This window comes from Macaca fascicularis, chromosome 4 (assembly GCF_037993035.2).
Source record: "Macaca fascicularis isolate 582-1 chromosome 4, T2T-MFA8v1.1".
Lineage (NCBI taxonomy): Eukaryota > Metazoa > Chordata > Mammalia > Primates > Cercopithecidae > Macaca > Macaca fascicularis.
In genome coordinates, this window is record NC_088378.1 from 147,160,730 (window position 1) to 147,177,574 (window position 16,845).

Below are 16,845 nucleotides of genomic sequence, written 5' to 3' on the forward strand. Positions count from 1 at the left end.
AATGTTTGGCACATAGTAAGCATTCAGGTCATTCAGTTACAATCAAGAAAGGCAGTATGGGGTAGTGCTTTAAAGCAAGGACTATGAAGACAGAGTGATTGATATATAAGATCTTGGTTCTATTGACAGGACTTTGCTGAGTTCTCTTGGACAGTGCATTAAAAGTGGGGTTTAGGGTATCAATTACCTGATCCAGCAATGGTGGTGAGTTGACTCCTTTCCAGTGGGGGAGCCCATTTGACCCAAATTGAATATTGACCAGTTAATACCATAACCTGGGGGGAAAAATTCCATTCTTGGAGATCTGAGGTCATTCTGGAACCTATATTCTACTTATACCTGGAAAACATCTTGGTACCTGGGCTATGCCTTGTACAATCCGGAGGACAATGAGCAAGGCCACTCCTGCATTAGCTGCCAGTGGAATGAAGAGGGTCAGGAATGAGGAAATAAACAAGCCAGCACCAACCACATACTTGGCTCCAAATATTCCAGCCACATAGCCACTAGGGATTGGAGCCAAGAATGAGCCATAGTTGAGGGAGCTGAGGATGATTCCCTGGATTTCAGGACTCCAGTCATATGCAGGGGCCTAGATGACAAAGAGAGTTACTGTTTGTCTTTAGTTGAAGAATTGACAGTTTTCATTGTGAGGCCTTGAGAGGCAAAAAAATAATTGGCAGTTATCTTTCTTTTTACATCTCTTCTGTTGCCCCAATATACCAGTATCATGTATTTAAAATATATGCCCAACATACTCTTTCCACTCACCCTGACACAATTAACCAAAAATTAAAATATAAGAGAGCTCGTAAAGAAACAAAGTCTATAAAGAAGAAAGCATCGTAAGCAAGGTAATTAAAAAAATATGTGGAAGAAAGAGAAAGCGGACAAATCTGTGAAATATATTTTGTACAGATTTTCATCATTGTAGGGGAAGAATTTATGTCCCCTAAATGGTAAAATTTTTCATTTATTCTAACTTAGCCCCTGGTTACACTCATAGACACTAAGTAGTGACGCAATCCCCTTAGATACTTATTATGTTCTTTATTCCTTTCTTTTCTTTTCTTTTCTTTTTTCTTTTTTTAAGACAGAATCTCTTTGTCACCCAGACTGGAGTGCAGTGGCACGATCTCTGCTCACTGCAACTTCCGCCTCCCCAGTTCAATCAATTCTTCTGTCTCAGCCTCCAGAGTAGCTGGGATTACAGGTGCCTACGACCATGCCTAGCTGACTTTCATATTTTTAGTAAGGACGCCTCGGCCTCCCAAAGTGCTGGGATTACAGGTGTGAGCCACCATGCTTGGCCTGATACTTAGGTACTTGTGCCATTCCTGGCACATAGTACATGTTCAGTAAATACTTAGTGGTTAAATGAATCTCACTGTAAGTCTTTAAGTCAAATTATTTGAGTCAAAGAAAGAGTCCAGAGTCTCATTAAACTTACCATTGCTTTAAATTCTTTTAGAGTTTCATTCCAGTAGTCCTGGGAGTCAGTGGAGGGCCATTCTGTGGAGGCATTGGGCTGGCTAGGTGGAGCTGTGTTGTTCACCATAGCCGGAATGGCAATGCTCAAGTTCATTTGTTGGGTGTAAATTGAAAAATTACAGAGCTGCAAGATGAGGGCCAGCCCATGTCGGACTGAACAAAAGCCTGAGAGGAGAAGAGCATGCAAAGTCACAATCAGAATGCTTTTCTCCCACTCTCCCTAAGTCTGGAAGAAGGAGAGGATTGGTATCTGTCTGAGATGCAGAAATACAGAGAGAGAGAGAGACATTCCTCTGTAGTTGTGTAGTGGACTTCTGTCCCCTAGGAGGTAATGGGGGAGGTGGCTCCCTCAGAAGCATTTCTCAAACAGAGACTTGAAGAATGTGTGGAGTTGGTCAGAACAAACATTAGGGGAGAGCTTTTCAGGCAGGGCTCTGGGATGAGAAGATTAGAATGGGAATGGGAAGAAACTGATTTAGAGAAAGAATTGGCTGGGAGCAGTGACCGATTGGATATGGACAGTGACAGAAAGGAAATTGCTGGAAATGACTCCCAAGTTCCCTGCTTGGGCAGCTGGGATAGCTGGATGTGCCATTTATAACCAGGAAACATGGAAGATTAGCTTGTCTGGGGCTGGGGAGAGATGAAACTTGAAAAATAGGCGATGGTTAGATCATAGAAGTATTTAAACTTCATCTTAATACTATAATCTATGCTTACACAAAATTTGCTAGTGTTCCATAGGAACTCTGGGGATATCCCTGTGGTTGAGTCCAAACACATTAGTTTGACAACAGCGGGAAGAGTTCATCCACTATCCCTGTAGAGAAATCCCAAAGGTAATGTATGATCACAAGGTATGAAGATGCCATTTTCTTGGCTCTGAAAGGGAGCAAATGCTCTTGGAATGAACAGCATGGTTTCGTTTTGTGTAGTAATGCTCTTGCTAAGTTACAGCTCTTACCTTTGGTTCAACTCTGAGAGCATTTAGTTCCCCATTCCCAACCCAGCCAATGCACCATCCATGAAAATCTACATTGGAATTTTGATCAGTCATATTGATATGACAGATTAAATTCAGAAGGATTGCCACATTTATAGTATTGTCTTCTAGTCAAGAAGGGATACCTACCCATGTACTAGTATTGGTCTTTTACTCAGTCCAAGGTGGAATTTTATATATATCTCACACAAAATTTCCTCTATATCTCACACAAAATTTCCTCTGTTATTAATATCTTATGGTTTAATATCTTATGGTTTGTTGCAATTAATAGTTATTTTCAGTTAAGGCCTTCACAAATTTTGTAAAGTACTTTTTAATTGTTGTGTAACTGAGCTCTTTTTCCTATCATTTTCATCAGGTTTTTCCCCATTGGGTTTTGATTCAATAAAGAAAGACAAATTATGTACAAATAATGAAAAATGTAGTTGATTATGTTTACTATTTGCAACACTTATTTCATTCTCCTGGGTAATTTAATTCACTGGTATTTTCAAAAAAATGGACAAAACAGGAATGGTAAGAATGGACACCTCAGCTATATTTGCATTTACTGAGACTGCTTCTCACATTACACCATTAGGTATGCTGCTGGTTATTGGTATGACATGTCCTTTAATTATATTAAACTACTCTGTTACTACCTTTAAATATTTTTATGGGAATACATAAGTTTTATAAAATGTATTTTAATCCTGGAATCAGACACCTGCATTCCAATTCCAGCTTGTGTGTTCTGGGACAAGGTACTGAGCTCTCTGTGGCCCCCAAATTTTGCCTGAAAAATGGAATTAATAATAGAGTCTACATCAAGGCACTGTGATAACAACTGAATAAGTTTATGTAAGTTCATTATAATTATAATAGCCTACCACCTTTGTATTATTGGGATGATCTCTTATTCTTTTTTTTTTTTTTTTTTTTGAGGTGGAGTCTCGCTCTGTCCCCCTGGCTGGAGTGCAGTGGCGCGATCTCGGCTCACTGCAAGCTCCGCCTCCCAGGTTCCCGCCATTCTCCTGCCTCAGCCTCCCGAGTAGCTGGGACTACAGGCACCCGCCACGGCGCCTGGCTAATTTTTTGTATTTTTTAGTAGAGACAGGGTTTCACCGTGGTCTCGATCTCCTGACCTTGTGATCCGCCCGCCTCGGCTCTTCTTATTCTTAATAGGCTATTACAAAATTTAAAAACATGATGTATTTGGCTAGTGTTTTAGCTAGAATTTTATTTAGTGTGTATAGTTGAGCTTAAAATGTTGTTTATGTATATAGGTGTGTTATTTTTTGCTATAGTAGCTTTGTTTTTTTTTTAAGTTATAAGCTTCCATCTCAATCTATGACCTGAAATGTTTTAGGTACATAGCCATTTTTCTTCTTAATAAATTTTTGATTTTAGAACAGTTTTAGATTTATAGAATTATTGAGTTCCTCTATATCTCACACAAAATTTCCTCTGTTATTAATATCTTATGGTTTAATATCTTATGGTTTGTTGCAATTAATAAACCTACAGTGATATATTATTAACAACTAAAGTCCACAGTTTATTCAGCTATCTTAGTTTTACCTAATGTCCTTTCTGTTCCAGAATCCCATATAGAGAACCGCATTACGTTTAGTTGTCATGTCTCCTTGGACTCTTCTTGTATATGACACTTTCTCAGACTTACCTTGTTTCTAAAATGTATTCTAAATACCTTGTAGTCGAAAATGTCTAAAGACCTTGATAGTTTTGAAACGCACCAGTCAGGTGTTTTGTGGAGCATCCCTTAATTGAAATTTGTCTGATATTTTTCTCATGATTAGACTGGAATTATGTGTTTTTGAGAGGAAGGCCATGGAGGTAAACTGCCATTCTCGTCACATCATATTATGGCCACACACTGTCAACAAGGCTTCTTACTATTGAGTTGATCTTGGTCCCCTGGCTTGAGGTAGTGTTTGTCAGGTTGCTCCACTGTAAAATTACTCTCTTTTTTCTTTTTCTCCTTTTAATGTTTTGTATGAATTAATATGTACAAATGTACTCTGGAAGAAGTCACAAGCACCAGTCACACTTAAGGAGTAAGGAGCTAAGCTCCATTTTCAGAAGATAGAGTGCTATATATAAACTATTTGGAACTCTTCTGCACAGGATAAATAGGCATTTTCTGCTCCTTAAAACTCTCATATAATTTTTCTAGTGAAACTACTAGAATATATTTGTTTGTTTCTGTGTTTTAAAACGAATAACTTTTTGACAAGTTTCTTCATTTCTTAGATGTTTTTTGACATGTATAATTTTTTTCTTTATTCAGATTTATAAATTAGAAACACAAAATGTATAATTCCTAGAAATCATAATTTCTACAGTTATAATTAAATTATATTTAAAATATTAAATTTTAATAAGTAAATTATGATTATGTAATTAAAGTTTTTATAATTATAAATTTTAATTCCTAGAAAATCATTTACTTATGTACTTTCCCTATAATTAGCTTTTATACATTTTCGATGCTACTGTCTCCTATTTTCTCATAACTGCTTGTATTTAATATCTCTGCCTGATTAATCTGAGTAGTGGATTTTTTTATTGCATTGAGTGGCATCTTCTTTTATCAAAGAATCAGCTCTTGTATATATTTTTAATCCAATTTTTTAATGATTTGAGTTCACACTATTTTCTACATTTAAGTTGTCTATTTCATTTTTCTATGTAATTTCCTTAAAGTTGTAGGCTCGGTGAATTGGATGTTTAATTAACTAGTTTTCATTTTTTATTATACAATCTCTGTTTTCTTCCCTTTTTCAAATCTGTCTTCTCCTTGCTGCTGCTAATTCCATTTTAATTCCGCACTGACATTTTTTTCCTCCTTTGTTTCCTTTCTCCTCTATATTAGGGACTTCTTCCATATTCTTCTGTTGATTTACTTCCTACACTCTATGCTTTAGTATTATTATTGTCATTGAGAACTTTAAGAAATTGAAAATGAAAATATTCCTCAATTTCCCCGTAATAATATAAGCACAGCAGTGTGATGTAAAGGCTAACAACAGCTGATTTGAATCCAGCTGCTACCTCTTTATGCCTGGATGATTAAGATATGTTACTTCATCCCTCTGTGCCTGAGCAGGCTCCTACAAAATGGGGATGATGCTAGTAGCACTTTCCCTGAAGGATTGTTGTGAGAATTCAATGAATTAATATATACAAACTGCTTAAAACAGGGTCTAACATACGGCCTGCACTCATTATGTGACAGCTATTATAATGAACTGTGCTCTTTCATAAGTGTACCTGTTGATTTCTCTTCTATCTAACACATGCCTTACCTTATTCTTTCTACGTAAATATGCAAACATATTTACGTAGGTTCCTTGTAGTCCACCCCTACAGCCTTGGACTATAAAAGCCAGTCGTGTGCGATTTTGTTCTCACATTTTGAAACCCCTGCACAGGGCCATCCATGCTGGTTTGAGGCCCAGCTATGATGCGGTGGTGTATGTGGGTGGGCTGGTGGCAGCAGGTGGGGAGGAGGAGGTAGGAAATTCCTTCACCAATTCAAGGGAAGCTAACTACTGTACCATTTTAATTCTGCAATAACATTATATAATTTGAGAGAACGTCTTCCAAATTTCCAAGTTGATTTCTGCAATCATTCATATTTTCCTCTGCTTTGTAGCACTGGCCCCTAATGCTAAATTGCAGATCAGAAAGGCCAGTGAAGCGTGAGGGGAAAGCTGCAGAACGTGGGCCCATGCACGCTTCACCCAGCACATCCCAGCACTGTAGACCCTTGAGGGGCTCATGGGGTCTGTGGTCTGCCCAGCTTCTGGACACTGCCACTCCAAGCTGGGCAGCACGAGCTGAAGCTCCACAGCATCCTCTTTGTTCTTGCTGTAACACTGCACCATGCCTCAAAGATGGGAGTTTTATCAGCTCTTGGCTCCTCTCTCTATTTCTTCCAAAGTGTATTAAATCTGTCTGCAAGACTTGGAGTTTGTAGTGTGTGGTAGGAATAATTCCTTAGTTTCAACCTAGATGGAAATACTTTCTCAAGTGTCGTGCTTGTTTTACTCATTTCCACGGCTTTCAGAAGGGGGTGCTATTGTAAATGGGCCTTCTGATGGCATTCTTCCCCATGGAGGGGGGCAATATGTCTTCCCTGCAGGCATTTGATATGGAGAAAGGACACTGTCCCTGATATTGTTCTCAGTGCCTTTCCCACCCTTCTGTGGTCTCCACAGTAACAGAGGCACAAATATCTGGAAGCTACAATCCTCAGGATTCCATTCAGATTCCACAAATGAGGACATGCTGGCACAATGTGTCAGGCTGAACTCAGTGAGAAACCACTATGCTCTGGAGGCAGCTGCAGGTTGATAAGTGAGAATCAGTCATGTTAGACATGGGATTTCTGCCTGTGACTTTAGGGGTCCGTCTCAAAAACATCCACTTTGTGATGCACATGGCTGGGATCATTGGTAGTGTAATGTCCCAGATTTTCTGAAAGTAACCAACCTGACTTTTGCTTCCCTAGCCTTCCAACATCTGTGGAATCTTCCAGTCCCCTATATTAATCTTTCTTCTCAGAAATACCTAGATTTGCTTTTGATTTTGTGATATAACTCAGACTGATACAGAAGCTCATGGACCTCTGGGGGAAAGGGGATCAGAAGGTCAAAGTGATGTCTGTCTCCAGCCCGGCCCCAGAAATCCCTAACTGAGCCTGAGAGAGAAAAACTACTGATCTTCAGGCAGAACCTGAAGGCCCAGCTTTTTTCACTCAAGGTTTCTAGGTTATTGGAGCAGTTCCTTTGTGTAACCAGGTGACCAGATAATGGGGGAGGGGGCATTTCTCCACATCCCATGGAACACCTGGATTCAGCTCACTAAGTGTCTTAGAAGCACAGCAAAGACATCAGTAGCTTTTGGGGATGGGAGTACTGGTAGAAAGCCCCAGTAGTGCCCTGGGAGTCTGATACAGAAGATCCAGCCATGCCCAGTAAGCATGAGCCAGAGAAGGAGATGAGAGGAAAACTGATGTTGGACACCAACAGACGAAGCAATCAGCAAGGTTTATTCCTAAGCATTTGTGAGAAATACTCGTATACACAACAAAATAACTTGGTAAGGCTTGGAGGAGTAGCTGGGGTTCTGCCTTATTAGGTAGGATGAGACTGCCAAAAAAGGATGAGTGTTAATAGCATGATGCTGTTTGAAACAACAAGCTGGGGTAAAGTTGGTTACAAAGTTCTTGTCCAGTATAGCTATAGCCCAGAGTGGTCACCAGAGGACTGGGTGGCATGGTAGGCCAGATGTTGTAGGAGACTATAGAAGAAACCAGGAAGACCATAGGGGTTCCACTTTAGACAAATTATAGATGAACTTCCCAATGACTGCCAAAAGGTGGGCTGAGGAAGGGACACTATGTGAGTGGTAATAATGAGCTCAAAAATGGCAGAATCAGGATTGCAAACTCAAGCATTATGATTTCTGACCTGTGCTTTTATCCAGTATGCCATACTGTACCTTGGTAAAATTTTACTCACAAGTTCTTCACATTACCAATTTTGAGGGAGAGACAGAATGATAAAATAATTTGGCCAATGGTATAGTCTAGTAGACTCTGAAGTCCTTAGAAACAGATGAGACCTTCAGCCAAGACTACTGGAACAGTATTAATTCTGGGTCCAATGGTGACTAGTTGTAGGATGAGTACTAATATGCAAATTTCCTGATTTCTTCTGTGATGGACAAGATTAGGAGAAATCTCTTTTCTTGAAGATATGCATAATTCTTAACAGACAAAACAGACAAACTGGCTAAAATGTTGAGTATTACAAAGCATTCCATCTTGGTTAGTGTTTTGCCTTTTAAAGGCATTATCTTATGAAATGACTATATCCTTAAAAGAATTAATGGATAACATAGTCATAACTCATTAAGCATTTAGGGTAAAATAAGATGTTCTACCGTTTCCCTTAATGCATATTATGAAAAGCATGATATTTTAATATAGATAAGAGAAAGGAAGAAAGGTGACTTCTATGACATGCTAGAAACAAAAAGCCTATTTTGGGATCGGGGTCAGGTTTGGATTTAACACGAGCAGAGAGAACCAATGGGACATGTCTTGAGCTTAGAATCAGACAAGCCAAGGTTGGTTTCTATATTTCCTACTTAGAACCTGCTCTGATTTTTTTCCTTCATCTCTAAATAATGTCATGATACCTGCCTGTCTTATATACCTTCAAAGTTTCTTGTGAGAAATGAAATAATTATCAATAACTATTTATAGCCATATAGAATTCTTGGCAATTGGTGGTAGTGAGGAAAATGATGTGTATCAACAAAAGATGCCACAGATCTTAGTTTTATTTACTAACACAAGTCAAGGTGCCATAGATCCTAGTTTTATTTACTACCAGATTACTGTGCATGATTTTACCTTTCCTGGAGCATTCCTCTTGAGCCATATTTAAATTGCCATCATTGGAAATGTCCCCCACTGTAGCTTTGACATCTGGTCCAGTAGACATTTTGGTTCTCTCTTCCCAGGGACTGACATTTACTTACTAAAATAAAAAGAATGCAAAAGCAAATACAGAGAGAATCTTAAATGATACCGCCCCAATTCTTTCTAAGAACTAGGAGCAAATGTTGTTCTATAAGAAAAGTGCTAGATTAGGGTTCGTGAAAACTAATTTGTCATCCTGGCTTCATCACTAACCAATTGGTTGGTCTTTGAAAGGTCGCAGTTTACCCTGGGTCTTAGTATCTGTGTCTCACAAGTGAGGAATCTGGCCTGGATTGCCTTCATAAATTGTAATATCCTTTCTAGTTCTGTGTTCCCATGTCTCTAAATTGATATTAGTATTAAATGGACATGAAAAGTTGACAACCTTATTTGCAATTTCATCTAGGAGATTCGAGTGGATTAAATTACCTGAAAAACTATTATAACCGCCTATACATATTACATAAAATATAGCAAACACCCTTTTACATAGCTGCAAAGACAGTAAGAGATACATCCATCAAGTTAGATGTCTGCGCTAACTTCAGTGACCATGAGATTGGGGCACAGAAGCATCAATTTCAGTGATGTGGGGGCCTGAGATCTAAGCCCCTGTGGGGATGAAGGATGAAGCCATAGGCCCATGCCAGGGAGGCGATTATAAGGGAGATTCTAATATACAGTTAGATGCCTCAAAGCGGTTCAAAACTTGGTTAAAGAGGCTCTTCCCCTTTCAACAATAACAGTGACAACCCTCTTTGTCCTGAGTTGTGGTTTGAAAATAAAGTACTTTACCTGAACACTGTGAAAGTTCGTATCTAGGTTATGGAGAATTGAGGGTTGAAATTCATATTTCCTTCATTGTCTGAGAATTCATCCCCAGCTAAAAAACTGACCAAAGAATCAAGCCCAGTCTGATTCGCTCAAAACAGATCACACAGAATTACTGCACATGAAGCTCTATATGTTATGAGCTCAAAATAAAAAATTATAAACACTCAAAGAAATTATCCATCCAAAACAAGTTTTCAGACTCAACGCATAGCAAAATTAAACTACTGAGAACTTCCAAAAATAGAATAAACTGACAAAGACATTACATAAGTATGCTTTAAATAATTGAAGAAATAAAATATGGACCCTAAAACATAAAAAGGTATAAAAAAGAACAGGCAGATTTAAAAAAGATACTACTTGAAATACAAAAATAATTAGGCATTAAAATTTTAAACTAAGTGACTAGACATAGCTAATGAAAGAATTAGCAAAATCAAAGGCAGTGAGCTATGTAAATTATACAGAATAAAGCTCAGTGAGATGATGAGGGATGACAGCAAAGTTAAGAAACTGGAAAATGGAGTGAAAAGGTCCAATGTATGTTGAATAGGACTTCTAGGAGGACAAAATAAAGAGAATTGAGAAAAGGCAATACTTTAGGAAATAACGGATAGGAATTTTTTAGAATAGATGAAACCATAAGATTTCTCAGATTCAGGAATCAAAATGAGTCTCAAGCTAGGGAAATGAAAAGAATCTACACCTAAACATATTTAAGGATACTGCAGGACATGAAAAGAACAAAACTTATTTATAGTAATAGATACCATAAAAGATGACTTGATAATAATAGATACCATAAAAGATCACTTTTAGAAGGGGAGAAATTGATTACAGCATTCTATCAGATATGAAGTAGTATTTGTTCAACTTCTAGCTAATAAAAAAATAAAATACAGTAAATTGGTAAAAAGTAGGAAACTATTGGAACGAATATGAATATAGATTAAGAACAAACATGGGAAAATGTGCATCACTTCACTATCAAGGACATGGATATTAAAAGAACAAGATCCTATTATTTCTTACCTATTACTTTTCATAAACATTTTAAAAGACTGTTACCACCAAGCTTAGTCAAAAATGTGGGGAAATGAGCTATTATTTCAGGAAGTCAAGCTGCATCTTCTCACTTGTATTGCTGCTTCATGGTGTGTACCAGAGACTAATAGGCACAGCCACACAGAATAGTATGTTTCAGGACACTCCTTAAAGCAATATTTGTAAAAGCAAAGAGTCAAGAGCTAACTAATGATTATTTAATATTTGCATAATTAAATGCAGATATTTTCTGAATACTACACGGTTATCAAAGAATTGGATACATATATAAAAGCATATAAAGATTTAAAAGACAGGTAAACAATCAAGCATCTACAGTTTTCAAGAGACTCACCTAAAACATAAGGATTCACATAAACTTAAGGTAAAGAGGTGGGAATAGATATTCCACACAAAAGGACACCAAAAGCAAGCAGGTGTAGCTATTCTTATATCAGACAAAACAAACTTATAAGCAACAGCAGTTGAAAAAGATGAAGCGAGACATTATATAACGACAAAAGGACTATTCCAACAGGAAAATACCACAATCCTAAATATATATGCACCTAACACTGGAGCTCTTAAATTTACAAAACAATTACTACTAGATCTAAGAAATGAGATAGACAGCAAGACAATAATAGTTGGGGACTTCAATACTCCACAGACAGCACTAGACAGGTCATCAAGACAGAAAGTCAACAAAGAAATAATGGACTTAAACTATATCCTAGAACAAATAGACTTAACAGATATTTACAGAACACTCTACCCAACAACTGCAGACTATACGTTCTATTCATCAGCACCTGGAACATTCTCCAAGACAGACCATATGATAGGCCACAAAACAAGTCTCAACAAATTTAAGGAAATCGAAATTATATCAAGTACTCCCTCAGACCACAGTGGAATAAAATTGGAAATCAACTCCAAAAGGAACTCTCAAAGCTGTGCAAATACGTGGAAATTAAATAACCTGCTCCTGAATGATCATTGGCTCAACAATGAAATCAAGATGAAAATTTAAAAATTATTTGAACTGAACGACAACCATGACACAACCTATCAAAACCTCTGGGATACAGGAAAAGCGGTGCTAAGAGGAAAGTTCACACCATTAAATGCCTTCATCAAAAAGTCTGAAAGAGCACAAATAGACAATCTAAGTTCACACCTCAAGGAACTAGAGAAACAAGAACAAACGAAACCCAAACCCAGCAGAAGAAAAGAAATAACCAAGATCAGAGCAAAACTAAGTGGAAATTGAAACAAACAAACAAAAAAATACAAAAAATAAATAAAACAAAAAGCTGGTTCTTTGAAAAGATAAATAAAATTGCCAGACCACCAGCAACATTAACCAAGGAAAAAAGAGAGAAGATCCAAATAAGCTCAATTTGAAACAAAACGGGAGATATTACAACTGATACCAGAGAAATACAAAATATCATTCAAGACTACTATAAATACCTTTACGCGTGTAAACTAGAAAACCTAGAGGAGACGGATAAATTCCTGGAAACATAAAACCCTCCTAGATTAAACCAGGAAGAAATAGAAACTCTCTGTGCAAAGGAATGGGGAGGGCAGGAATGGCCATGCAGGAGTTGAACTTTGTCTTTGTTGTTTACATGTGTGACAACAATAATGTAATTTGAATTATTACTGTAATTAAAAATAAATTTCAGCGACACAGGTAGGCTGAGATGAAGAAGGTGGCCTGAGTGTTTTAGAGTCAGTTGCTGGTATTCTCTGTCAGGTATTCATTTTCACTCCAGGAAAGAAATGAGGAGGGCACTGCCCCGTCACTTCAAGTCAAATGATAGGAGCTGCCCGCAAGGGGGTCATTCAGGGATCTTGACCTATGTCCCTTATGTATGTGTGCTTGTGTGTATGTAAAGGCGAGTGACACATGCCTCAGAATCTAAGGGCATGAGGTGGTGACTCCTGGTCTGAGGCTGCAGAGCACAGCAAAGGTCTACACCACACTGGAGGCTGTGATACATCCCACAGCAGCAGGGGTGAAGATGCACAGGTAGAGACCAGCAGGTCCCTTATGAACCAGATATGGATGACTCAGGAAAAATCCAGTTTACAATCTCTTAAAATGAGAACTGTCTGGAGAGCCCACATGACCCCAAAAGAGAGGACAGACTGTCTGATGCCCAGCACCTGAGAAAGGAACCCTAACTGCTGAGTTAGTGAACACATATCACCCCTGACATGGGAGGACTAGTGGATGCCACCACTGGGGTACAATAAAGGATTCAGCATTGAACATTCATCCAACCCAGAGACCACCAATGCCAAGGCACAAGAGTTCCGGCTAAGAAAGACACTTCCTGCTTCTTGCTTCTAACTCCCTACCTACCAGCCATGGAAAGATCAGAAGCGACAGCTAGCAAGAGGGGTGAGAGTAGTTGCTGACAGAGAAAGGGAACAAGAAGCCAACCAAATGATCCCTTCCCTCCCCAGAACCAAGATGGAGTGGTGGGTGGTGGGGCAGGAGAATGAAGGTTTACTTTTAGATCAAGTTTGGAATTTTCTGGTTTTCATTGGACTGGATCCATTAATTACAAAATGAGATTATTTGAAGACTACAAATAAACAATAAACCCATTACTACTGAAAATGATCAGAGAAGTTACAGCACCAAGCAGATATAAAGTTACAGCACCGAGCAGATGTAAAGGATACGATGAAGTTACAATACCAAGCAGACATAAAGGAATAAAATGTAAAGGGATAAGCAGTAGGTGCTGGTGAAATGAAATCATTTTCCACGTGCTCTCTGTGAAGGACTCTTCTTATTAATATAAAAGAAAATAGACCTGATCCTTTGGTGCTATTGTGTTTAAAGATAAGTGGAAATGTTACATAATGTCACCACTAAAGTTGGTAAGTGAGCAACTGACAGAGAAGTTGCCTCAATGATGTCCTTCAAAACCACAGATGTTAGACCATGGAGCCCTCTAGTCTGCACTGGAATTCAAAAACACACTCAAAATTGAATTAAAATCCAAACAAATACTCGTTGGCAAATGGAATAGTTCTAGTAACTCTGAAAAGAAACTTGGTAAAATGAGGGGACTGAATAGTCTGCTGGAAAAATAATTTGCTTATGATTTATTTTCACACCTCAGGGCAATTAGTTGAATTGAAAAACTCGTATCAGTCACAAGAACTAAAGACACAGCTTTCAGGGTAACATTTTTTTCACAGGCTATACCCATACAGACTCTTCTAGTGTTCCAACATCTAAGAGTTCACTGACCACAAGTTCATTCATTGATTCAGTAAACACTTATTGAATCAATGAATGCAATGTTGTGCTTTCATAGCTCCATCTCCTGCATGACTGAAGGACTTAGTAATCATTAAATTGCCCTCTCCTTGTGCTTATTATAACCAGCAATCAATTGCCAGTTTTTTCAGTAATGGGCGATCATGGTTTTGCTGACGTTAATGAGAGCAGTGGGAACAGACAGCCGAGGGCGAAGGGAGGACAGTGCTGTTGTGGGGCAAGGGATGCAGGCACAGACAGTACACCTGTGAGAAAGTTACATCCCAGGAGGGGCTCATATGAAAAGAAAGAAGTAAGAATGCCACATGGTATGAAAAAACAAGAGTAGCACTGACAGAAACTAGGTCATTAGCATCAGGAGAGGAAGGCAAGCACTCTGCTTAGTCTAACCACTTTACCTAGTGTGGTTGTGTGAAATGGTTATATTTGAGCTGAAATGGAAACACTGAGAAGGAGGCAGCACTGAGCAAGAACATGCCAGGCAAAGGAACCAGCAAGTCTGTCACGTTTTTCTAGGCAGAAGGTAGTCCAATGTGGCGATGCAGAGTGAATGAGGAGGTTAATGGTAGGTGATGAGATCAAAGGGGTGGGCAGGGACCAGACCATTTTGGGTCTTATACGCCGGGTAAGGGGACTGGATTTACTATGGCCACTGTGTGGCACATGGGCTATAAAGGACAAGATTGAAAACCAAGAGACTGAACAAGAAGCTGTTTCTTGACCTGTGCAAGTGTTGATGGTGGATGGGCTAGGCTAGCTGTGGTGAAAAAGACCACATTCAGGACCTGTTTTGGAGATATGCCACTAAGACTTGCTAATGAGGTATATGGGAACAAGAGAAAGGGAAGAATCATCAGAGACTTCCAGACTTATGACTTGAGCAAATGAGTGAAAGTGTTGCACTCAAAGTTGGGGAAATGAACAGGGAGGGCAGCAGGTTTCAGAGGAAAAGCAAGAACTTTATTTTGGACATAGGGGTTGAGACTCCTGTTAGACTCAGAAGGGAAGATTGACAGGTGAGTTTTGTGTCTGTGAGTCCATAGCTAAGAACAGAAGGGCCTTGGTAGAAATATAAATTTGTAAGTCATCAGCCTTATCTATTTATTTTGAAACCAGGTAAATGAGGAAAAAAGAGCAAAGAAATGGAGCCAGCCATTCTTGTATCAATTTCTCATCAGTTTTTCTTGTCAAGACTGCTTGTATCCGTTCTTTTTGGATTCATATGCATCCTGTTCCTCTGCTAGTCATCAGTTCACTGTAGAATGAGACTTTTCCTTGAGGTGCTGTGCAGAGCTATTAATAGCTCAAATGTCAGCTTATGTGGTCTCAGCACTGAACATTTTTCCTCCCTATGAGAAACAGCCCATGGCTCTCACTCACAGTTTGCAAATAAAGTCCTCTGCCCTAAACTCTTCATCATTAACCACTTCCCAAAGCCAGGTTAGATTTCATTTATTTTGCTTTCCCATAAATTCACTGGAACCAAACCAGAACAGTTTGGTTTTGACTGATATTTTAGGCATGATGAAAATCTTCCTCTGTGAGAATTCAGTATTGGCATTTATTGTTGCACTGTGGATTTGATCAATGCTTAAAAAAATTAATATATTTCACAAAAGCAATTCAAATATATCATTTAGTTTTTCTCTCTTCTTCTCTCTCTCTCTTCCTCTCTCTGTCTCTTCCTCTTCCTCTGTCTCTCTGTGTGCCTGTGTGTGTGTGTGTCTGTCTGTCTGTCTCTGTTCAGCTATACTTTTAGAAAATTTCATTCTCTTGAATTTATTCCCTGTAGTTCCATGGCACTTAATGCAACATCTCTTCTCACTTACCAGAATTATCTCAGGACACAGGCATTCTCTTCTCCACTCCCACAGTCTCTGCCCCCAAACAGCAAATTAAGCTGCTCTCTAATGGAAAAACACCCATTCCCATCATCTCAAAAGCAGAATATTAAGTGTAAAAGTTTGAAAGCTAACTAACCTGAGGGAGGAAGAGTGCAGGATCCTCATTCCTTTCAAATAAATTTCTCTAAGCTCTTTGCAATTGTCTAATTCTGGGAGGTAAATAATTACCCAAAACCTTTAGCCCTTATGTTACCAGCTTGGAGGATTTTATTGGCTCAGTGGTTTAACTTTTAACTTTACATTTTATTGTTTGATTGATAAGCAAATCAAGCTCATTAAATCTTCCTCATGCTTCAAGCCCAGCTGAGGTCACCTATGTCTTCCCTCATCCTTAATCAGAATCAATGTCCCTTCTTATAAGGATCCTGACACCCCACATGCCTCACTGACAGCACTGTCCCCTTCTGGGGTCTCTCAGAGTTATTATAATCTTCATGGAGATGGGGTATATTTGTTCCCTTTGGGTCCCTTTTCCACCATCCTCCTATTTAATAGAACTGAGTTTTCCAAAGAGGAGAGACTTAATACATTTTGGTCGACATGAGTGATTTTCGTGGTTTTCTGATTGTAACTTTTTGCACAAAGGCCAATGAGTTTTCTGTGAAAATTAACTCTGTGATTCTCCTCCCTTTTATGGCAAAACATTTCAGAAGACTCATACATATTTGCATTCTGTTTCCCCACCTCTAGTTTTCTCATGAATCCATCAGCAACAAGACAGCCCTTAGCAAAGCCATCACCAGCCTCTCTGCCAGCAAAT

At 38.7% G+C, this 16,845-nt stretch overlaps 2 protein-coding genes across 6 annotated transcripts in view; one reads left to right on the plus strand and one right to left on the minus strand.

Moving 5' to 3' along the window:
* SLC17A4 (solute carrier family 17 member 4) overlaps window positions 1-16,201 on the minus strand; it is a 29,079-nt gene extending 12,878 nt beyond the window's left edge. For 2 of the 4 annotated variants that reach the window (XM_005553830.5, XM_015449805.4), the window contains exons 1-5: window positions 16,162-16,201; window positions 8,925-9,051; window positions 1,451-1,656; window positions 359-592; window positions 188-275 (exon numbers count right to left, since the gene is read on the minus strand). In XM_005553830.5, coding sequence (XP_005553887.1) covers window positions 188-275; window positions 359-592; window positions 1,451-1,656; window positions 8,925-9,015 — 619 coding nt within the window. In that variant the 5' untranslated portion in view covers window positions 9,016-9,051; window positions 16,162-16,201. The remainder of the gene's footprint in view (window positions 1-187; window positions 276-358; window positions 593-1,450; window positions 1,657-8,924; window positions 9,052-16,161) is intronic. The other 2 variants (XM_074038734.1, XM_015449810.4) reach the window with 1 other exon arrangement.
* SLC17A1 (solute carrier family 17 member 1) overlaps window positions 1-16,845 on the plus strand; it is a 157,840-nt gene that overhangs the window by 67,167 nt on the left and 73,828 nt on the right. The gene's annotated exons all lie outside the window — the stretch shown is intronic.